Consider the following 24,504-nt stretch of genomic DNA (forward strand, 5'->3'; position numbering starts at 1 on the left):
TCTCCACTCATTCCCATCAAATCCCCCAGATTCTATCACTCACTTTACATGCAATTTACAGTGGCCAATTAACTTACCCAACCGCAGGTCATTGGGGTTTGGGAGGAAACCAGAGCACCCAGAGAAAATCCATGCAATCACAGGGAGAACATGCAAATTCTACACAGATAGCATCGGAGATTAGTATTGGACTCAGGTCACTGGGTAATCAGAAGAGTCAAGAGTTTTGAGAAAGTGAAATAATTTGACCAATTTATTGCTCTTTGAAGAAGTAGCATGTGCTGTTGATAAAGGCAAATCAGCTGATATACTAAGAACATATTTGATAAGCTCCACATCAAAGGCTATTGTGGAAAATAAAAAAAGGTACAGAGGTAACATATTAGTGTAGATAGACAACTGGCTGGCTAACAGGAAATGGAGCTTAGGTATAAATGGGTCTTTTTCAGGATGGCAAAATGTAACACATCGGTGCTGTAACCTCAGCCTTTGGCAATTTATATAATTGATGGCTGAAGGGAAAAGTCTGGTCAGTGAGAAGAAACTAAACTTCAAGTAGGCATTGGGCATGGATCAGTCAAAAAAGTTCAATCAAGCGAACATGGAGACTGCTACAACATGCAGTGAGTGATGAGTGAACTATATCTTTTGAAAAAGAGAAGATCTGCATGATGGGAATATGTTATCACAATATTGGACTGGTAAATGCAAACATGAAAACCTGTTCATCATAATTATGGTATCAATGGAGATCAGTCAACAATTTCTTTGAAGGGAATCAAAAACAAAGACAAACCTAAACCTAGGGTATCAGGTGGATGAACCAGGTGAAGACAATGGTGGCCTAGGTGGATTGGATGTTAATTCAGAAATCTAGTGAGCCTTTCAGTACATCAGACATTGAAAATAAGAGAGTGTGAATGGAAATTGAGGTTGGTGCTGCAACATTAGTGATGTGTGAACAGGAGTTTAAGTGACATTGTCCATATGGTACAGTGAGATTAAAGGAATTATCCTCATTTCTTTGTATCTGCACTAGAGAAAGAATCAATATGATAGGGATGTAGTTGCATGTGATATGTGTAGTTGCTCTGGATAATAGTTGCATTTTGAAGGGTCATCAAGACCACCTAAGACATTATATGTGACAGTATCAATTCAACTAAATGAATATTGTGCTGGAATCAGGAATTTCTTAACCTTGTATTGCACCCAACATAGCAAAGGAGGGCACACGTTGAGATAAGATGCTGCTAGAGGGAGAAATGGTGGGAGTGAAACAAAGCCTCCCACTTCTGGTAGTTCCAGGCCAAGAACTCCAATTTGTTAAAACCAAAACTGGCTATCAAAGATAAAACTGAATTGGAGAGAGAGCAAAATCATGAAGAAACTGTCCATGTCAGCAGTTCTTGATTAAGTACCCAAGGTGCTGCATGATGAACTTGCATTGGATACACCTACTTAAAGCAACTTGACAGAGCAGAAGGCAGACTTGGGTCTCAATTATTGCTATTGGTTTATAATTACTTCACACATTTCCTGCCAGCTTTAAGCCTCCTGTTGAGAGTTCTTCAATAGTTTCTCAATCACGGGATAAAATGGAAGTAGACAAGAAAACCAAAAATAAAAAAAAATGCTGAATTTGCAGATTCTTGTTCGTTGTGATCCAGTGAAATACTGCCCTGTGGTACGTTGCCTAACAGCATTGGTGTAGTTTTGTCACATCATATGGAGATAACCAAATGATTGCTTTTGCTTTGATATCAGGAGAGGACAGCTTGTTACAAGTTTGCTGAAAAGGCATACAGAATGCTGTGGTTCTTTGGGAATCCAGAGCTTTGCTTCCATCCCAAGGTACAGCAGTAATTCTGAACCAGTTTCTTGACACCTACATATATCTTCTATCAAAAAAAAGATGCTAGAAGGTACATCTTGTGGCCTAGTACAGATAAGCGGTTGGAGGCCACTGTAAAGTAAAACAGAGATGTCAAGAGCATGGCGAGAATCTACTAGAAGCTTTGTTTAACACTTGGCCTAGATCAAACAAACCATGGTTGAAAATTAATGTGGATTTGCAATTACATTTTTGCAAAAAATGAACATGATTGTAAGCATTCATTTCAACTGGATGGAAGCAGTTCCAATGGACTCAGCTCCAGCTTAATGTTGGGTTGATTTTCACCTTGTGCACAGCTGGTTGTGGTGGACCAAGGCAGCAACCAGTCGTGCAGAGTTTGCTGAATTCCTCAGCAGGGATGGAAACGAGAGTATACAGATCTCCCTTTGCCCAGTTTCAAATCTTCAGTCAGAAGGATCAACTCAGAGAGTGAAGGATGGACTGAGGACAATGACAAGCTGTGTGATTGAGACAATGGTAGTAAGCTTCCTATTTCACTCCTGAAATACACCACACTCCAGTTACTGAACTCTGCTAAGTTGCTGATGCTAGATGTGCAAGAACGCACATTCATTTGATGAAGCCAGAGATTCGGCTCATTGTGTGTTTAAAACAAGCAAAATAAATGGAACAACCTGACGCCAGAGCTTATGATTTGAAGTAGATGATCCTGTATTTGTATGAGACATCACATGAGGCACCTGGTTATTGGGTCTCAAGTACTGGACCAGATTATTTGTGGTTCCTCTGGATAATAGTTGCATGTTGAAGGATCATCAAGATCACCTAAAATATTATGTCACATCATCTCTTCAACTAAATGAGTATGTGGTGGAATCAGAAGTTTCTTAACCTTATATTGCACTCAACATCGTGAAGGTGATAAATGCTGCTATCTACACATGGTTTTCTAGTGCAACCAGAGCGGTGTCATTCTCAATGAGCAAGAAAACTGCCAAATGAAAGAGAAATTATCATTAGCAATAGAAGCAAACATTAATTCTGTTGAGAGGAGATGATTAATAGACCAAGATAATGTACCCCTGATATGCTGGTTTTATACATTTGTTATTCATATTTTTTGACCTTTTAAGGCTAGCATTATGCATTTATCAAACGGGAAGGGTGTGTGCTAACCTTAGTGTGCTGGAGCCCTATGTACACTATTGTTCTGAAACTGAATGTAGTATTGCATTCGGAAAAGCACACTTAGTGTGTGGAGGGCTACTCAGTAATAACAATAAAAAGATGGCTTCTCACGTGGTTTGGATGAGTTGAACCACTTCACAATCAATCAGGTTGTGAAGTGGTCCAATGTTGTTCTTTCATGTATTTGGATCAGTCAAATGGTACAGCTATGATAGACAATCACATACTATGAATAAGTTAGACAATCACATACTATGAATAAGTTAGACAATCACATACTATGAATAAGTTAAACAAAAAGAGCAGGAAATAAAAAGAAGGCAAAAAGCAAAGCAAATTAACTTTATTGGAATGTAGGTGTGTTAATGCAAGAAATCTTGGCAAGCTGGAGATGCAAGTTGCCACATGAGTTATCATAACAGAGACTTATCTTAATCATAAGAATAAAAACTAAACATTCCAGGTGAAGATGTGTGCAAGTTAGATAAGGAAGGGAAAAAGAAGCTGGAGCTGGGAATGAGAGATTCATCAAGGATAATACTATGTTTCTATAGAAGGACAATGTATATAGAGGTTTCAAAGACTGATTCTCTTTTGGTTAGAAATAAGGAATAGAAAGGGAGATGTTATATTGATGGAATGTCCCATAATCCCTGAGTAACAATTATTGAGCTGAATATCTAAACATACTTGTGTGTGAGCAAGCTGGGAGACCGAGCTCCAAGCCACAATTAATCAACTTGTTCATTAAACATCAGCAAAATAACGATCCTGCACCAACCTGTCCTCACTACATAACTATGCTCCAAAAAAAATCCGCCGCAAGATCCTACAAAAGGCAGATCATTTCCCCCAGGTTAGAGCCACCACTCAGTGAAGATAAACATCAGTGATGAAATTCACAATATACCAGCACAGCCCTTGACCATGAGGGGAAAAGAATGTTTGATGGTCATGACCTCACACACAGCACAGAGCTCATGGTCTCCTGGGCAGCAGTGAGCCCTGTCCTCCAAAGCACTGAGGAGTTACCACCAATTCAGTCTCGACAAATTCCTCCACATCTACTGGCAGAATAAGCAAACCAATCTCAGCATTCTCACCATGTCTGTCAGTACACTCAGCTGGCTTCGATGGGCAAGCTATGTCATTCACACCAGTCCAGTCACCCAAAACAGGCACTCTACTCCAAACTCGATCAAAGCAAGAAATTGCCGAGTGGCCAGAGGAAATGATTCCAGGAACTCTTCAAAATCTCCTTGCACAAGTGTAATGTTCCCACCTACTCCCGGTTTTCCACTTTTTACTGTTCATCCTTCCAAAGTAAAAATCCTCAAATTTTAGTCCACTTATATGAACTATCGATATCCATTTGAAGACACTTTACAATGTGTTCTCACACTTATCTTTGTATTATCAACAAATAATACAAAGATAACTATTATTACAATATTGGAGATTAGGAGCACAGCAGTTCTACTTGCTATGCCACTGCCCCATATAAATATAAAAGGGAGTTCTCTTTATACATGAGAATTCCAGATGAGATGATCAGAATAAAACTAAATATCTAAGTGATCTAATTAAAAAGGCATTTTTCATACAGATATATTTACTAAAGTGTAATAAAATTCTGACCATTACGGTTATTTGACGACGAACTGTTTTCCTGCTTTTACAGGTCTGCCTCAATTTCAAACCCAACTTGATATAAAAGAACTATTTCAAAGCCTTAGTGAAAATATCCAAGCTAGGAAGAGAAAAAATGTGGAAATCCTAAAACTTGCCGCATCAGTAAGTTCCATTTGTTTATTTGATCAGAGCAGAAACCATTCTTTTATGTATTTCTATTGTTATGATAAGCATTGTGTTAGAAAACTCATTCTCTTCTCTTTCTGGACATCCTGAAGGGCATTCCAGCCAATGTAGTACATTTGAAGTGTAGTCACTGTTGGAATGTGGAAAATGTGATAATGAATTCTGTGCAGCATATTTCCCACATCCAAAAATGTGATAATGCTGTAATATTCATTTATTTTCTTAGTAGCATTGAGTGGGAAATAAATGCTGGCTAGGATGTGGGACACTGGAAATAATTCATCTGCTCATCTTCCAATTGTGCCTTGTCAGCTTTTGTATTAACCTGGAAGAGCAGACGGGCCCCAGTTCAGCAACTCAACAGAAAGAACACCAAGTGTGAGAGTTCCCTACCGGAGTGTAAGCCTAGATTTTTGTGTTCAAGTCACTATAATCCACTAACTCAATGTGAAAGTTGTTCCAACGGAACCATAGCTGAAATTGGATCTAATTCCAAATTTCAGGGAACAATCAATCAAAATGACTTCTATTCCTGTTATAGAAATAGACCAGGGCTCTTGTGCCACATTCAGACAGATATGATCTAGCTTGTTGTCTTGTTCAAGTTTCAAGAAATGCTTCAAATGTGAATTGTTCCAAAGCTGCCCTATGCTTCATTAAAATAAATTGTCAAATGTCATTGGCTTTTAGTCCAGTACTCAAATCCTTTGTAATAAAGATGTCTCACTGCAATTGTATAGGGCTATGGTTGGCTCACACCCAGAGGACTGTGTACACTTTTGGTCCCCTTACCATGAAAAGATACTGCTTGCTACATAGGGAGTGCAGAAAAGCTTGTTAGATGTGAAGTGCAGCATTGTAGTGACAATGTTTCAGAAGACATTGTGGTTTTGATGCACCTTGCTTGACGCCATTCTGCACTGAGTTTGGTTGTGGACTGTTGGTTAGGTTTATTGTTGTAGGCTATCACATAGCAGATGCAAATGGAGATGAATTCTTGTGGGTAACCAAACTTAAGAAGGATACTTCACAGTCCCCCTAGTTAATGGGATAAAAGCTGTCAGTAAAGGTTACATACAGTTGCGAATGCTGCTTCCTGCATTTCTCTTTGTGTTGTTACATGGTGAAGAAGCCTATGGCAAGAAATGTCTACGTGGCACTCCTTGAAGCCACCCAAAGTCTGGGGATGGAGGCGTACTGTTCTCAGAGCTGGAGTGCATGGAGAGTTTTTGGAGGGCTGTTGAGGTGGGGTGGAGAGCAGGACTCGGAAGAGGGATATGAGGGGCAGCTGTGCTCAGTGCAGGATGGGGGCCAATTGGCAGAGTGCAGAAGGGAGTGATGGAGGTGTAAGGTGTGGAGGGAGGAAGTCTGAGGGAACTTGGTAGGAAGATAGCAAGCAAGGGGACATTGAAGGAGAAGACAAACAAGGATGGGGAGGATTGTGAGTGTGAGGGTTCAAAGGGAAAGTTCATGTGCGGGATGGAGGGAAGTGAGGAGGGAGGTCCTAAGCTTGAACGCACAATGTGAATGTGTGTGTATATACAAACAAACCTAAATGCTTACCCATCCATGTCTGTACTGCTGTCCATGCAGTAGGTCTCTAGTGATCTTCAGCTGCATTGCCACTGCACTAAGACCTCCCTCTGCCAACTTTGTGTGGTGGCTGGAGGTCAATAGCTGTCCCACTTTAATTACACACAGGCAGCTTTCATCCTATGAATTTTGGGACCTAGGGCATCACAAACCCTTACTCACAGCTCGGATAGTGACGGACCTGAACACTTCTCTGCCTTTGGCATTCAACATCAGTGCCCTGAGTTAGCCAGGATGGGCAGCAGATGGCTGGCTCATTTTGACAGCCATAACACCTGGCAAAGTGAGGGGGCACCACTTAGGTGGCCATCAAAGTATTTTTTTCAGCACTTCTGCAAACAGGGTTTGTCCTACCCAGCCTTGCTATGTGATGGGGTTTACATCCACAGGGCAAGGTCTCACCAACAACGATTGGGATAGCTTCTGTATGGAAGATATTACTGGGGGACTCTGCTCATGGTGATTTTGGAAAATGAGCAGATGAATGGTACTCCTGAGCAGGTCACTCTGATAAAGAAATTCTAGGCCAACAAAATGCTGAGTGAAGTGCAAGCTACTTGTCAGAGGCTTCAGCTGAGGATGTTTGACATTGATCACTGCACAAATGATACAAATAGAGGCACTTAGTCCTAGTCAGACACCCACGTCTGGATTTTTCAGAGGCAGACTGAAATGCAAAAGTAAAGGTTTGACAATGTAATTCAGATCCCAACGGTATATTAGTTGACACGTATACTCTTGGCAGCTGGTGTTGATTTCAGCAGGAATACTGAGCAGCAGGTCATAGAAGAGGTTTGATTAAGGTCACAGTGTTTAGTCTGTGGCAGGAGAAGGAACATATCTGGTAATTAAAAACCCAGTTCAGCCAGCAGCAGAAACAATACTGTAACAGGGTCTCACTGGATCTTAACCACTTCGTCTTTAATGTCTTAAGCTTCCTCTCCACTCAAGCACATCATATTTCAATACACTTGATGAGGTTAACTATCCTCCTAGGATTGTTCCCATAGGCTGTTGAGTATGGCCAGCTGTCACTCTAACATCACACCCACCTCCTGGCCCTTATCTCTTTTTAGATGGTTACTTCTCACGTTGCCCATTCCAACCTTCTTTGCAGCAATGTTTGATACTAGATTTCATAAATGAAAATCTCACCATGTAACCTAATCAACCTGTGTCCAACCTGAAAGATAATTTTCTAAGTGTCATAATGAAAACATACAGGTGTACGGTGTTAGGCCAATGGTAATTTAATAAGATAGCATCTCAACCTCATAAGATGCATCCCTCTATCTAATCCTATGTCCAATTCAACTTGATGAAAGTAGCAAAACCTTTTCTTCTTTAATCAGTCTACATGTAGATGAGATGAAATCCTATGAAGACTGTTATCATGAATGGGATTTAGTCCATTCAGTTGAGTTAAATTGATGTAAATTTTATGATCCTATGGATGTCACTAATTACCACAATCTTAATATTCCAATGTTAGTACTGAAATGGTGTGAAGGCAACTGGTTCTAACATTGTTCTAGGAGCATAGAACCTGTTATTAACTAGGAGATGGTTTAGGAGCAGAAAGGTGTGGTAGTATTTGGGAAACCTGGAAGGAAGTTAAGCATTTTGGCCAGATCATTAATATTTACTTCTGAGTTTGAAGTCCAATGTGTGGAACCAACAAGTATCCACGTGATGCAATCTCAATTTCAATAATTAAAGGCCAATCTGAAGTTTGAATTTGGAGGAACTGGAAGCAAGGGAAGAGAGGGTGTGATGATGGGTTCAAGATAAGCAAAGGCAGACCCATAGTTCAATGACCCCCTGTTTGATATGCTACTGGGATCACGGAGGAGCTAGAGAGAATCTTCTCCAGAAAAGGGAGGAAGAAACCTGCTGCCAAGAAGGTATGCCAGTAACAAAAAAAGGGAGTCAAGAAGGTCAGCACCAGAACTATAGCACCACACACATGGATTCATCTCAAGTGTGTTAATGACCTACTCATGTTTAAAAAGGTGAGTTCAGTTGCATATTCTCATACATGCTGCTGAGTGCATCACTCCATCTTTTTTTTCAATCTTGCCAAGCCTTGTCCATTGCATCCCTCATGCTGTATAACTTGCATGTTCCCTTGTCCTCTCTTTCAATGCATTTCCTCAAAGTTCGATCTATCCAATAAACACTGTCCCTCATCATCCTCCTTACACAATCATGTGCCTTTCCTGATACCCAGCCATGCCAAATCCCACTAGATTGATCAGGTGAGCACCACCATTAGAAAGTCACAGGCAAGGTCTTTCCTTCATTACATGGGGAGATATCACAGAAGGCAAGGGAAAAGAAAAGTTCTTCACAGGTTTCCTAATTCACAAAAATGGCAGGGTTTGGTGGCAATGCTCATCAAAGACAAGGAGAGCAAGACCTGCCACTCTCCTGGTGATGTAATTAAAATATCCACTTATCTGTAGTTCACACTTACAGCACTGTGAGACACTCATTTAATTTCAGTGAGTGAAATATCAACATCCTTTAATGATAAGTTGCAAAATTTTGAACTTGCCTTTGTTAATTCATATCTTTTATGTCTGATGAGGTCTTCGGCTGCACACTAGCAATGGGTGAAAGTTATAGATTCCTTAGAAGCAATTATTCCTTATGAGACTGCACCATTGCAGGTCTTGTGCATCTGTTGCACCAGCTTAGATCTCAAAACTTCAGTGGTGGGAGAATGCAGATATTTCAGTTTTCCCCTGCTTGTTCTGACTTGACAAATGAGCAAGAACAGATAGTAGAGAGTCCATACTAGAGTAGGCTGCTCTATCAGGCATTTTCTAACAGACTAGGATGCTGTACTGGGGGAACAGTGTAATAAATGAAAGGAGAATTGCTGAACAGGAGCAGAGGATGTATAGTGGACAAATAGGCCTTCCAAGCTCATTGAATTTTTTGCTAAGAGTTTGGAGCCACCTCTTCAAGCATGAGTGAGTTGGTGTTGTCGGTATGGGGCTGTTCTTCAATTGAAGGATTGCCAGCTCATTGAAGATCAAATGCTGTAATAAAATATATCCATCCTGGCTTAAAGACAGACATGTTGTCTCTTGATGCCTGGATGTGTGCCATCTTAAATAGCATGGGAAACTTTTGCCGAGCCTTAGAGCCACATTGATCTGCACTGAGAGGGTTCCAGTTGGCTGGCAACAGTGAAATTTAATTAAGCCATGAGAGGAATGATGGCAAAAGTTGGTGTGGAAATAAAGGTACCATTCCACTTAGTCCCAACTTCATTTCAGCATGTTTCCTACCTCTCTCCTGAATGCCAAGTCTGCCCCAACATAGTGTTCAGAGGGAGCAAGCTTAAATGGGCCCCTCATGGGTCCAAGATGTTGACCATGAGTATCTTGGGGGGCAGGGCAGGGGATATAAGGAGGTTATATCTACTTTTGCTTCGTGACTACTTATGGCATAAGAATTGCATTTCATAAGAGCAGAAGAAAGAGAAGGTCCATAAACAAATTAATAGTAACTGGAAATTCTGAACTAAAACTGAAACCTTTCTCTGTTCTGATGAAAGTTCATTGTCGTGAAATGTTACCTACTGGACCTGCTCACTTTCTCTGGCAATTCCTATTTTTATTAGGAGGGTTTCATTGTTGCATAGGGATGTGTATTTGGACATTGAAAAATATAATATTAAACTTCTGTTGATACATTTCACAGTTTTAGCCTCACTTTCCAATTTTGCCCCCTCCTGGTTGCTGGGAGAAAGGCCTTTTAATCTACCTAGTGATGAATGGAGGACGTGAAAAAATGGGGACGAATGGGAGGTTGTACAAGGGGTGGTTAGTTGTTTGCAGGATATGTAGTGTTGTTGGGGATAGGGATGGAGTGCATTGAGAAGAATAGCCATTGCATGTGCCTGTGACACGATTTGATGGATGTAACCTAAGTGATAACTACTTTAATAAGGTCACCTCTGGCACCCTTGTCAGCAGTCTGAATGGCTGGTGATATGTTACCCGCATCACCTTCATCCTCATCATCTTCTTCCTCCTCCTCTTCCTCAAATTCATCAAACTCTGTGCCTGCTGGTCGAAAGTCCTTCATTGTGCACTGCTGTGTAGGGCACTGCTCTTCATGATCATTAAGGGCAAAACCCTTAACAGTGTTGAAAAGCAGAGAGACCTTGGGGTGCAAGTCCATGACTTACTGAAAGTGGCTACACAGGTAGATAGGGGGGTTAAGAAGGCTTATGGAATGCTTGCTTTCAATAATCGAGGTACTGAGTATAGGAGTCAAGAAGTTATGATGCATCTCTATAGAACTCTGGTTAGGCCGCATTTAGAGTATTGCATACAATTCTGGTCACCTCACCATAGGAAGGATGTCGAAGCTTTAGAGAGGGTGCAGAAGGAGGTTTACTAGGATGCTGCCTGGATTAGAGGGCATGTGCTATCAGGAGAGGCTGGACAAACTTGGGCTCTTTTCTCTGGAGCAGTGGAGGCTGAGGGGTGATCTGTTGGAAGTATATAAAATTATGAGGGGCATAGATAGGGTGGACAAGTAATATCTTTTTCCCACTATTGAGCGATCCAGCACCAGAGGGCATGCATTTAAGGTGAGAGGGGGTAGGATCAGAACAGAAGTGAGAGGTATGATTTTTACTCAGAGAATGATAGATGCCTGGAATGCATTGCCTGATAGGGTGGTGGAGGCAAATTCATTGGGGGCTTTTAAGAGGGGCTTGGATGGGCACATGAATGAGAGAAAAATAGAGGGATACAGGCATCCTGTAAGTAGGAGGGATTAGCTATGTCGGCAATACATTGTGGGCCAAAGGGCCTGTTCTGTGCTGTACTGTTCGATGTTCTATGTTCTGGCATCCTGGATAGTTCATACTGAAGGGCATTTCCAGCCTACCTAAGATTTTTGGATGGCTTATTTGATCACACTTCTGATGAGCGTGCATCACCCATTGTTGCACAGTAGCATTTCATTGACCAGTTTCTGACTTGAATCATCGGTCTTTCTCATCTAACTCTGAAAACATTGAGCTTTAACTGCTGCAATAGGAAAGCATTTAGGTAACTTACATGTGCACAGCTGCAGAAATTTCTCTGTGGTTGCATACCAGCTGCACGTTGACAGTAGAAATCCTCACTGGGGTGGCACAGTGGGGCAGCTAGTGGAGCTGCTGTGTCACAGTGCCAGTGACACTGATGGTTAGTGCAGACTCAGTGGGCGGAAGGGCCTGTTTCTATGCTGTATGCTTTTATGACGCTATTACTCTAGAAGTCTGGATATCTTGTTAAGCCTGGAGTACAATGTGTGCAAAGTCAATTCCCTATATTTGTGAGACGCCAGTCAGAGATTTCATAGTGATGTCTTTGTCAACTGCAGGTGAAGTGTAGCCATCAAGTATAGCACAACAGGCAAGGGATCATTTTCTAGAATATTTGACTTGTTTGCCCGCATCTGGTGCAGCTTCTTGCCCGATTGGTGTCAAGAACCTCAACATCTGTCTGTGAAACCTGTGTCAGAGGTGTGCCTTCTGTGAGCTGCATCTCTCTGCTATAGGTGTTATAAAAGCAGGTTGCTGCTGTTTTTTTAGGTGCTTTTCCAAGGTCTAATCTAATGCAGACATAGCACCATATGTTTTGTGTTATTTAGAAATCTCCCAAAGAGTATAAAAGGTCATGAAAAGTGCTATGAGTAAACAGTACCATGTAAAACAGCTTTGAGAATTGGATATTTATTGCATGCTTCAATATATTTCCATCAGCATGCTTCATTATCACTCTTGCCTTGCTTTTTACAGCAGATTTCAGAAAAATTGTGAATGGGCTGGTAAATTTGGAAGTCTGACCCAGCATGCTAACATGCTGTAATTAACTACAGATATCAGTGGTTTGGAGCTGACTTGCCAATGCAGTTACATTTCTTATCCTCTTAAACCCATAGCTACACCCAAACTAATGTGCCCCTGCAGGCTAAAATTCCTCATAAAATGTCTTTCTCTCTGGAAATGATTGTAGTTTACATCAGTGGAAAAGAACTATGACTACATTGATTTTTCCTGTCTATGCTCAAAATTCCCTCACTTTTTTTTAAAAAGGGTTGAAGAAATCTGCAGATTGAGATGCCTATTACCAACAGTGGTATGCTTTGCTTCAGGCTCATTAAACTTTTTCTTTTCCAAAACGCAAAGATATCTAGACTGCACATGTTAGCTTAGTGTGGATGATGGGCTTTGTGTATTTTCACAGTTAGACAATCAATATTTTTATGTTGCAATTACATTTGTAGACTGCAATCCCCTGTTCTTTCACACCTCTGTTCTGTGCTCTGAATTCCAGGCTTAATAATGACCTTTACTTTCTTTTAATTTTCCACATGTACATGATAAGGGCAGCTTCTCCTTTGACCAGGCAGCTAGGTTAGGGAGAAATGAAAAAGAAGAAACTATGGAGAAGGATGAAGTTTGTCACATGACTCCTTTCGCATGATGATATTACCTTCTGTCCCTTATAGAACTTCAACTTTGTCCTTTATAACAAGACAGATGATTATGATCCCATAACCAAATAAAAGTATTAAAGTTGTGTATTTGCCTCCTACAAAGACTATCAATACTCTCACTACTATTGCAATCACTTAAATTATTTCACTACTACAGATTACCATTTTAGCTAATAGTAGCTGTGAATGACCATTCCTCAAATAGTCAGCCTGGCTGAATGCACTTTCACTGACTAGGTCAACCCCTCCTCCAACTGCAGTTCAACTGACTAAGTCTGTTCTTCTGACTACTGTTCTAATATTATACCTACCACTCTTTATCGTTATTCTGTACTGGCAAGGGCACATGATCAGTTCAGCTATGCTCTCCTTACTTGATCATCTGTAGAGTTTCTTCCCCCATACCAGGTTATGCATACCAAGGCTGCTAATGTTCAAAATGAATGATTCATCTTGGATGGCAAAGTTGATCAGTCTTCTGTTCCCTAGTGAATTGTAAATTGTCCTTTAGTTGATGAAAGACAATAAAACAGTTAAAGGTTCTGACCTGGTAGTTTCCTATAACTAAACTTTTTTATATCAAGGGTCTTCTTGTTTATTCATTTGTGGATTTAAAGGATAATCTCACAGAGTTCAAGGGTATAATATACAGCATTCCCTAAATATTAAAGCGTTCCCTAAATATTAATTGTCATTCATTCCCTATAAGTAAAGAATAATCTGTTTTCAACTGCTTGAGTACATTGCAGCTTCAGTGTTCAAAAATCATTCCAAGGCACATGCTAAAGTTCCAAGGATGAATCCCTGGACTCTGTTCAATGACTTAACCTCATCTGGGTCAGTGCATATCACTGTAATAAAATGACTTTTTTTTCTGTTGCAGACAAAATAAGATTTGCCAACTCCATGTTAAAGTATTGGTTTACAGTTTATATAAAAGTTTAAAATGAGTTTAGTGGCTCCCTAATATTTCATTATTAGTGGCACAGCTATATTGTAATTGAATACATAGAACAGTACAGCACAATACAGGCCCTTCGGCCCACATTGTTGTGCCGACCTTTAAACCTCACCTAAGACTATCTAAGCCCTTTCCTCCCCCACATCCCTCAATTTTAAATTCCTCCATATGCTTATCTAGCAATCTCTTGAATTTGACCAATGTACCTGCCTCCACCACCACCCCAGGCAGCGCATTCCATGCCCCAACCACTCTCTGGGTAAAAAACCTGCCTCTATCTCCCTTGAACTTCCCACCTATTACTTTAAAGCTATGCCTTCTTGTATTGACCATTGGTGCCCTGGAAAGAGGTGCTGGCTGTCCACTCTATCTATTCCTCTTAATATTTTGTACACCTCTATCATGTCTCCTCTCATCTTCCTTCTCTCCAAAGAGTAAAGCCCTAGCTCCCTTAGTCTCTCCTCATAATGCATACTCTCTAAACCAGGCAGCATCCTGGTAAATCTCCTCTGCACCCTTTCCAATGCTTCCACATCCTTCCTATAATGAGGCGACCAGACCTGTACACAGTACTCTAAGTGTGGCCTAACCAGAGTTTTATAGAGCTGCATCATTACCTCGTGGCTCTTAAACTCGATCTCTCGACTTATGAAAGCTAACACCCCACAAGCTTTCTTAACTACCCTATCCACCAGTGAGGCACCTTTCAGTGATCCGTAGATATGGACCACCAGATCCCTCTGCTCCTCCACACTACCAAGAATCCTGCCATTAACTTTGTCCTCTGCCTTGGAGTTTCTCCTTCCAAAGTGTACCACCTCACACTTCTCCAGATTAAACTCCATCTGCCACTTTTCAGCCCAGCTCTACACCCTATCAATGCCCCTCTGCAATCTTCGACAATCCTCTACACTATCCACAATACCACCAACCTTTGTGTCATCTGAAAACTTGCCAACCCACCCTTCCACCGCCTCGTCCAAGTCATTAATAAAAATCACAAAAAGCAGAGGTCCCAGAACCGATCCTTGTGGGACACAGCTAGTCACAGCCCTCCAATCTGAATACAATCCCTCCACCACAACCCTCTGCTTTCTACAGGCAAGCCAATTCTGAATCCACATGGCTAAGCTTCCCTGGATCCCATGCCCTTTGACCTTCTGAAGAAGCCTACCATGTGGAACCTTGTCAAATGCCTTACTAAAATCCATGTAGACTACATCTGCTGCACCACCCTCATCAATCTGTCTGGTTGTCTCCTCAAAGAACACTATCAGGCTTGTGAGACATGATCTGCCCTTCAATACTGATTATTAACATCTGTTAACTAAGTTCACAATTGAAATTTCTCTGATTAGTGAAAATAATCTCATGAGCAGGGCACTGCTGACGCACAAGATCACCATTGGATCACTGACTTCCTACTGCATTTTCAGTTGTGATTGCTGTTCTCCTCCCCCCCCCTTTCCCCCACCCCACCCCCACCAACAATTGCCATAACAATGAAACAAGTAAAATCCTGGAAATTATTATCCTTTTCCTCATAGAATTGCTTGTAATGATGTGGATTCCAGCTGTACAACAAATTTGCAATCCCTGTTTCCACAGCAACTTAGAAACATGTCTGTTGACATTCTCCCCCATACTACACATTAGACACAGCATCTGTCCTTAATAGTGAATAGTCTCTCAGTTATAAAAAGAAATGAACATATCAGCAAACTGGAGTTAGTTGAATTTGTTATGGAATATACAGGACACTGTTACCTCTTTAACAAATCTTCAAAATCCTGGGCACCAATCTGAAAAGTTATCTCTAATTTCTTCACTTTAGAGATGCTTGCTGACATGGTGAGTGTTTCCAGAATTTCCTATTTTTATATTATCTTAATATTAACAATTTCTACCAGTTCTATCTGCAGGTTTTACCAATCTGTAATGATGTGTAACTTTCTAAAGTTTCATCAGTCTGTATTGCTGTCCAATTGTTTGCAATGCTTTTGAGAGCCTCTGTAGTATCTGAATGCCTTTTTAGAGGCATTAGTAGTACCAAGGATGTTACAGCACAGTACAGGCCCTTCAGCCCACAATGTTGTGCCTACACTTTATCCTGCTCCAGAGCCCTCCATTTTTCTATCATTCATGTGCCTATCTAAGAGTATCTTAAATGTCCCTAATGTATCTGCCTCCACTACCTCTGCTGGCAGTGAGTTCCACACACCCACCACTCTCTGTGTGAAAAAATCTACCTCTGATATCCCCCTATACCTTCCTCCAATCATCTTAAAATTATGCCCCCTCACGTTAGCTATTTTCACCCTGGGAAAAAGTCTCTGACTGTCCACTCAATCTATGACTCTTATCATCTTGTACACCTCTATCAAGTCACCTCTGATCCTCCTTCGCTCTAAATAGAAAAGCCTTAGCTTGCCTAACCTATCCTCATAAGACATGCTCTCCAATCCAGGCAGCATCCTGGTAAATCTCCTCTTCACCCTCTCTACAGCTTCCACATCCTTCATATAATGAGGCAATCAGAACAGAACACAATAATCTAAGTGTGGTCTAACCAGAATTTGATAGAGCTGCAACATTACCTCGCGGCTCTTGAACTCAATACCTCAACTAATGAAGGCGAACACCATATTCCCTCTTAGCAACCCTATCAACCTGCGTGGCAACCTTGAGGAATTTATGGAGGTGGACCCCAAGATCCCTCTGTGCCTCCACACTGCTAAGAGTCCTGCCATTAACCTTGTATTCTGCTTTCTAATTCTATCTTCCAAAGTGTATCACTTCATACTTTTCCAGGTTGAACTCCATCTGCCACTTCTCAACCCAGCTCTGCATCCTATCAATATCCCGTTGTAATCTAAAGCAACCTTCTACACTATTCACAACACCACCAAACTTGGTGTCATCTGCAAACTTACTAACCCACCCTTCCACACCCTCATCCAAGTCATTTATAAAAATCACAAAGAGCAGGGGTTCCAGAACAGATCCCTCTGAACACCACTGGTCACCGACCTCCAGGCAGAATATGCTCCATCTACAACCACCCTGTTTTCTACGGGTGAGCCAATTCTGAATCCACACAGCCAAGTTTCCCTGGATCCAATGCCTCCTCACTTTCTGAATGAGCCTTCCATGAAGAACCTTATCAAACGCCTTACTAAAATCCATGTAACTTTCCCTCAATGTCAGCAAAACAAAAGTCATTGACTTCAGGAAAGGGGGCAGTGTACATGCACCTGGCTACATCAATGATGCTGAGGTCAAGAGGGTTGAGAGCTTCAAGTTCCTAGGAGTGAACATCACCAATTGCTTGTCCTGGTCCAACTACGTAGACGCCATGGCCAAGAAAGTTCACCAGCGCCTCTACTTCCTCAGGAGGATAGAAGAATTTGGGATGTTCCCTTTGATACTCACCAACTTTTATCGATGCATCATAGAAAGCATCCTATCCGGATGCATCATGGCTTGGTATGGCAACTGCTCAGCCCGGGACTGCAAGAAACTGCAGAGAGTTGTGGACACAGCCCAGCACATCACAGAAACCAGCCTCCCCTCCATGGACTCTGTCTATACCTCTTGCTGCCTTGGTAAAGCAGCCAGCATAATCAAAGACCCCACCGACCTGGGTCATTCTCTCTTCTCCCCTTTCCCATCAGGCAGAAGATACAGGAGCCTGAGGGCACATACCACCAGGCTCAAGGACAGCTTCTATCTCACTGTGATAAGACTATTGAGTGGTTCCCTTATAAAATGAGATGGACTCAACCTCACAATCCACCTTGTAATGACCTTACACCTTATTGTCTACCTGCACTGCACTTCCTCTGTAGCTGTGACACTTTACTCTATGTTCTGTTATTGTTTTTTTTACCCTGTACTGTCTCAATGCACTGGGTAATGAATTGATCTGTACGAACGGTATGCAAGACAAGTTTTTCATTCTACTTCGTACAAGTGACAATACCAGTACCAATACCACATCCACTGCTCTACCTTCATCATTGTGCTTCGTCACATCCTCAAAGAATTCAATCAGGCTTGTGAGGCACGACCTGCCCCTCACAAAGCCATGTTGACTGTCCCTAATCAGCCTATGCTTTTCCAAAAGACAATAAATCCTGTCTCTAAGAATCTTCTCCAGTAATTTGCCCACCACTGAAGTAAGATTCACTGCCCCGTAATTCCCAGGGTTATCCCTACTCCCTTTCTTAAACAAAGGAACAACATTTGCCACTCTCCAATCATTTGGCACTACTCCTGTGGCCAGTGAGGACACAAAGATCATTGCCAAAGGTGCAGCAATCTCTTCCCTTGCTTCCCGTAATAACCTTGGATATATTCCATCCGGCCTTGGTCAATTATCTATCCTAATATTTTCAAATGTTCCAGCACATCCTCTTTCTTCACATTGACATGCTCCAGCATATCAGCCTATTGTACACCATCCTCACAAACGTCAAGGCCTCTCTCTCTTTAGCGAATACTGAAGCAAAGTATTCATTAAGAACCTCCCTACCTCTTCCGACTCCAGGCACGTTTCCTCTTTTATCCTTGATCGGTCCTACCCTCACCCTGGTCATCCTCCTATTCTCCACATACGTGTAGAACACCTTGAGGTTTTCCTTAATCCTACTCACCAAGGCTTTCTCATGCCCCCTTCTAGCTCTCCTAAGTCCATTCTTAAGCTCCCTCCTGGCTACCTTGTAACTCTCCAGAGCTCTGTCTGATCCTTGCTTTCTAAACCTTAGGTTATCTTCTTTCTTCCTCTTGACAAGATATTCTGCATCTCTTGTCAACCGTGGTTCCTTCACTCTACCATCCTTACCCTGCCTCAATGCAACAAACCTATCCAGAACCCCATGCATACTCCCTAACCAGCCTCCACATTTCCATTGTCTACTTCCCCAAGAACATCTGTTCCCAATTTACACTCCCAAATTCCTATTTAATAGCACCATAATTCCCCCTCTCCCAATTAAGTACTTTCCCATATCGTCTGCTCCTATCCCTCTCCAAAGCTATGGTAAAGGTCAAGGAGTTTTGGTCACTCTCTCCAAAATGCTCTCCCACAGAGAGATCTGAAACCTGATCAGGCTCATTGCTTAGTACCAAGTCCAGTATGGCATCTCCTCTAGTCAGCCTGTGCACATACTGTGTCAGGAATCCTTCCTGGACACACCTGACAAACTCTGCCCCATCTATCCCCTTTACACTAAGGAGGTGCCAATCAATATTAGGGAAGTTGAAATCACCCATGACAACAGCCCTGTTATTTTTGCACCTTTCTAAAACCTGCCTTCCGATCTGCTCCTCAGTGTCTCTGCTGCTATTGGGGGGTGGGGAAGGGTCTGTAGAAAACTCCTAATAGAGTGATCGCTCCCTTCCTGTTGTGACATCTGAGACTTCAGTGACATCTGTCTTTCTGTCTATAGTAGTGATTGAAACTACAGGTGTCTGCAGCGTATATTGATTTATCGACACATGTTTAACCAGTTTGTAGTAATCTTTCTGTATCTCAGTTAGTCTCACCAGACTGTAACTTGTTGCTCTACAGGTTTTACCATTCTACATTGATAATTTTGCAACAGTCAGCATTTTGGTGTGACATGATTTCTGTGAAATTTGTTGCTGTATCTTTTACAATACCACAGATCTTAATGATCTGCAAGGATGGCTGTGTGCTATCTATGAGTCTTTCCAATTTGCAATACACTCCACCCTTCACCAGCCTGATGTGGCGTTTTTCTTTGACTTAAGGATTTCTATCAACCTACATTGAAATCTATTGCCTCTATTGGTCTCTTCCACTCTTGTGCAGATGTTTTTCTCTTGCGCTATTATCAAAATACTGCAGATACTGGAAATCTAAAATCAGACAAAAAAATTCAAACTGAAATGACAATAATCGGCAGATCACACAGCAGCTGTGGAGGGAGAAAGTGAATTAATATTTTAATTGAATTACCTTTCATCATTACCAGTTATTCAGCAATGTGACTTCAGTTCTGATGGAAGGTCATCAGTTTGAAACATTGATTCAGATGCTGCCTGACATGTTAAGTATTTCCAGCATTTTCTCTACCTGATGCTTCAAGTCGATGATCTTTCAAGGGAACTGGAGAAAGTTAGTAATAAAACAAGTCTTAAGATGAAGAGAAAAAGAGGACAGGAGGAGAGAACGGAAGGGATGGTCTTTGATATGGTAGAGGACATGAATGATTGAATGACAAAAAACAATGCCAGAACCAGATGAATAGCCAAAGGTACACATATCTAGATGAAGTATGAATAGCAGAAAACAAACAAGTGTGAAAGTAACAGCAGAAAAGGCAAGGGAATAAAATGGGAATTCTGGAAGTGTGAGGCAGGAAGCCTGGCACTGTCGCTTGTTGCCAACCCACTTGCATCCATCTGAGCAGAGCTTGGAGTCTCCTGTGAATCTTTGACACAGACTTTCCACGTGTGTCCTTCCTCTACCAGCTGGCTTAACTCACTTGTGAGTCATCGGGTGGAAACCCACCTAGTTACCATCCCGATGTGATTTCGTGAGGTGGTGCATGGACTGCATGAACCCTGTGATGATGCATCCTCAGAAAGGGTTCCATCCTTGGGGTACTTGTTGTCATCTTTCTAGACCACTTGCAATAAAGACCTGTGGCAGATTAAATATGTGAATTAGAACAGTCAAGATAAGAATGCTTTGTATACATATTTCACTCACAGCTGATATCAAGTGAAAGTAAGTGAGAAGTTGTATGCCATGTGATTTTTCTGATATTCTATCACCAGGTAACCAAGTTATCCCTATACCTCTGAAAGCCAAGGAAAGTGAGACCACTGATCTTCTCTGTAGCTCTCGATTGGGAGGTGGCTTGGAGTGCACTTTTGGCTCCCTGCTCTTTACTGTGGGGAGGGAAGGAATAAACCTATGAGAAAGAGTATTGTTGTTAACTGAAACTGTAGATGGAGGGCATTTGTTGAGGATGACGGGGTGAGGCATGATGTTGTATAAGGCTGAAGGTGAGAGTCAATAGGGAACGGACAGATGGGAGTGTGAGGCAGAGATGGATGAGTAAACCTGCAAGAGAAGTTGCAGTAAGGAATGATGTGTTGGAGTAGGCTTGAAGAGTCAGAGTCGGGATGTACACAACAGATTGTAGGTGAAAGCACCACCGTACTCAGCTTCCTTATCCCTGGTCTTTAAACTGCTTTGGCATTGAATGTATGAGAATGGCTTCTGAACAGCTTCATCCTGCTCCCACACCCACTCCCTGCTTGTTGCCACTTCAAAATTCGGACCATAATTTCACAAGTTTGAAGCTTTAACATGTGGGCTTGGGTGCAGCATTAGTTAATTGTTCTTGTTGTTTGTGGTTGTCAGTTAATTATAAGAAGCAAAGCATATACTTTTGTAGTTTTAATGACACCCAGGAAAATATTGTGATGTGAATATGGCCCACAATGGACCTCAGCTATGAAATTATACTCTTGTGCTTAATTTCTAAGTTGAAATTCTCTGCTCAGTGAAACAGTAAAACGTTACATTGTTCCATTCAACCAAGGGAAGAGTTTCAGGCAAACACATTAAACACTGCTTTTTTCTATGCTAAAAAATTATCTCTCAGTTTATCTATGTATTAAAGTTACATTCCAACTGTTCGTGAAATTACGTGGAATTTCAGCGCAGGAACAGACCGTTGGGGCCAACCATTCTGTGTTGGTGCTCAGGTTTGCAACAACCATCGACCTATCCTGCTTTATGTACAACTATCTGCATTTCCTTCCACTCCTTTCTCATGTGTTTTTCCATGCTCATTCTCTCAGTAAAGAAGTTCACAAGATCACAAGACAAGGGAGCAGAAGTAGCCCATTGAGTCTGCTCCAAGGAAAAGGGAAAAAAGAAATGAAAAATTGGGGGGGGGGGGGGGCGGAAAAAAACACACTATTCTAACCCCAATTTCCGGCCTTATCCCCATATCCCTTGATACCCCGACTATTTAGATATCTATCTATCTCTTCCTTAAACGCCTCCAATGATCTGGCTTCCACTGCTGTACCTGGCAAGGAATTCCACAAATTCACCACCCTCTGGCTAAAGAAATTTCTCCTCATCTCTGTTTTAAACCTGTACCCTCTAATTCTAAGATTGTGCCCTCTGGTCCTAGACTCGCCCACCAAGGGAAACAGCCTAGCCACATCTACTCTGTCCAGTCCTTTCAACATTTTATATGTCTCTATGATTTCCCCTCTCATTCTTCTGTACTCCAGTCAGTACAGTCCAAGAGCCGACAAACGCTCATCATACGTAAGCCCTTTCATTCCGGGAATCATCCTTGTAAATCTCCTCTGAACCCTCTCCAACATCAGCACATCTTTCCTAAGATGTGGGGCCCAAAACTGTGCACAGTATTCCAAATGAGGCCTCACTAGTGCCCCATAGAGCCTCAGCAACACTTCCTTACTTTTATACACTATACCTCTCGAAATGAATGCCAACATAGCATTCACTTTCTTTACCACCGATCCGACCTTTAAGGTATCCTGCACGAGTACCCCCAAGTCCCTTTGTACTTCTGTACTTTAAATTTTCTCTCCTTCTAGATAATAATCTGCCTGTTTATTTCTGTTTCCAAAGTGTACAACTGCACATTTCTCAACATTGAATCTCATCTGCTATTTCCTTGCCCATTCTCCTAAACTATCTAGGTCTCTCTGCAACCTTCCTGTCTCCTCAATACTCTCTACTCCTCCACCTATCTTGGTGTCATCCACAAACTTAGCCACAAAACCATTTACTCCATCATCCAAATCGTTAAAGTACAAGGTAAAAAGAAGCGGCCCCAACACCAACCCCTGCGGAACACCACTAGTAACCGGTAGCCAACCAGAACAAGATCCTTTTATTCCCACCCTTTGCTTCCTGCCAACCAGCCAATGCTCCACCCATTCTGTTATCCTACCTGTAATTCCATGACCTCTCATCTTATTAATCAGTCTCTTATGCGGCACCTTGTCGAAGGCCTTTTGAAAGTCTAAATACACAACATCTACCCCCTCTCCCTTATCCACCCTACCTGTGATTTCTTCAAAAACCTCCAATAGGTTGGTCAGGCAGGATCTTCCCTTCACAAAACCATGTTGGCTAGGACCTATCTTGCCTTGCACCTCTAGGTATTCCATAACCCCATTCTTGAGGATTGATTCCAATAACTTTCCCACCACTGACGTCAGACTAATAGGTCCTTTGGAATTCTTTATTGAATTTATTAGTGACTATCTTATACTTGTAGCCCCTCTCTTTGAACTCTACTAGCAAATGAAAACATCTTAACTCATTAATCCAAACATTAAATTGCTGTTTCAAGTTGACTGTGAAGATTTTCAAGTAACAATTCCAGTAATCCAAGTCATTTTGAATCCTGGTTAGATTTGTCGAAGGCTCAATGGAATACGTTTTACAAGCTGTAAAAGTGCCAAAGACAGGACATCAATGTCAGTAACATTGGAACAATGTGTGATTCTGCAAGAAGAGCACAGCCTACATCCAGACTATTTTGTCCGAGCTCTGGACTGTATGAGGAGGTAGGTGTTTCTCAAGTACATCTTAAATGACGTTCATGGCCACTAGGGTAATTGCAGAGATTTATAGCAAATTAAATTAGCAAAATTGAATTAGTTGGCAATGAAAAGAATAATGAAAAATATTGTAAAGAAGCAGAAAGACACAGCAAGCTATTGGTGGTAAAAATACTTCAAAAAGAGACCTCTGAAGTACTGAAATATCAGAGAGGACATAATTTTTGCACAATTTGGATGCATCTTGTGGAAATTATGTGTACACTTTCAGCATGATTCGTACTGTCTGGTAAATTGGTAATAGCTCATGCCCATGAGAAATGGCTAGAGTGGATAGATCATGTTGATTTGGTGCCAGTGCCAACAGATTTGCCATCATTCAACATGGTGTGCAAAATAAGATAAGAGATAGGATATCTTTATTAGTCACATGTACATCGAAACACACAGTGAAATGCATCATTGCGTAGAATGTTCTGGGGGCAGCCCGCAAGTGTCGCCATGCTTCCGGCGCCAACGTAGCGTGGCCACAGCTTCCTAATCCATATGCCTTTGGAATGTGGGAGGAAAGCAGGGAACCCGGAGGAAACCCATGCAGTCACAGGGAGAACATACAAACTCCTTACAGACAGCAGTGGGAATTGAACCCAGGTCGCTGGTGTTGTAATAGCATTACGCTAACCACTGCACTACCATGCCTGCCCTGCTCAGCAAGCTGGCTTTTTAACAGTGGTAAATCACAGTCTTACCCTGCCATTTGCCCTGTTTAAAGGTATCTTCAGTTACTTGCAAATTTGTTACTAATTGAATGCATGAAGAGCTGCTCGTACAAATTTTCTGATCTTTGATTGTTAGATAATGCTGGAGTTTGGGAAGCCTTCAAGATGAGGGAGAAGGAGAGGGTGAGAAGGGTTGACTACAAGTGGTTTTATCCACTATGAGTTTTGGGCGTACCTCTCCTAAAAACAACCTAACTGAG

The 24,504-nt window shown here is 41.7% G+C and overlaps 1 protein-coding gene across 6 annotated transcripts in view; it reads left to right on the plus strand.

The window, feature by feature from the left end:
* Positions 1–24,504, plus strand: part of inpp4b (inositol polyphosphate-4-phosphatase type II B) — a 561,052-nt gene that overhangs the window by 518,801 nt on the left and 17,747 nt on the right. For all 6 annotated transcript variants that reach the window (XM_052042054.1, XM_052042063.1, XM_052042079.1 and 3 more), the window contains 2 exons: positions 4,728–4,840; positions 23,377–23,531. In XM_052042054.1, the coding sequence (XP_051898014.1) occupies positions 4,728–4,840; positions 23,377–23,531 (268 nt within the window). The remainder of the gene's footprint in view (positions 1–4,727; positions 4,841–23,376; positions 23,532–24,504) is intronic.

This window comes from Pristis pectinata, chromosome 2, assembly GCF_009764475.1.
Source record: "Pristis pectinata isolate sPriPec2 chromosome 2, sPriPec2.1.pri, whole genome shotgun sequence".
In the NCBI taxonomy this organism is placed as follows: domain Eukaryota; kingdom Metazoa; phylum Chordata; class Chondrichthyes; order Rhinopristiformes; family Pristidae; genus Pristis; species Pristis pectinata.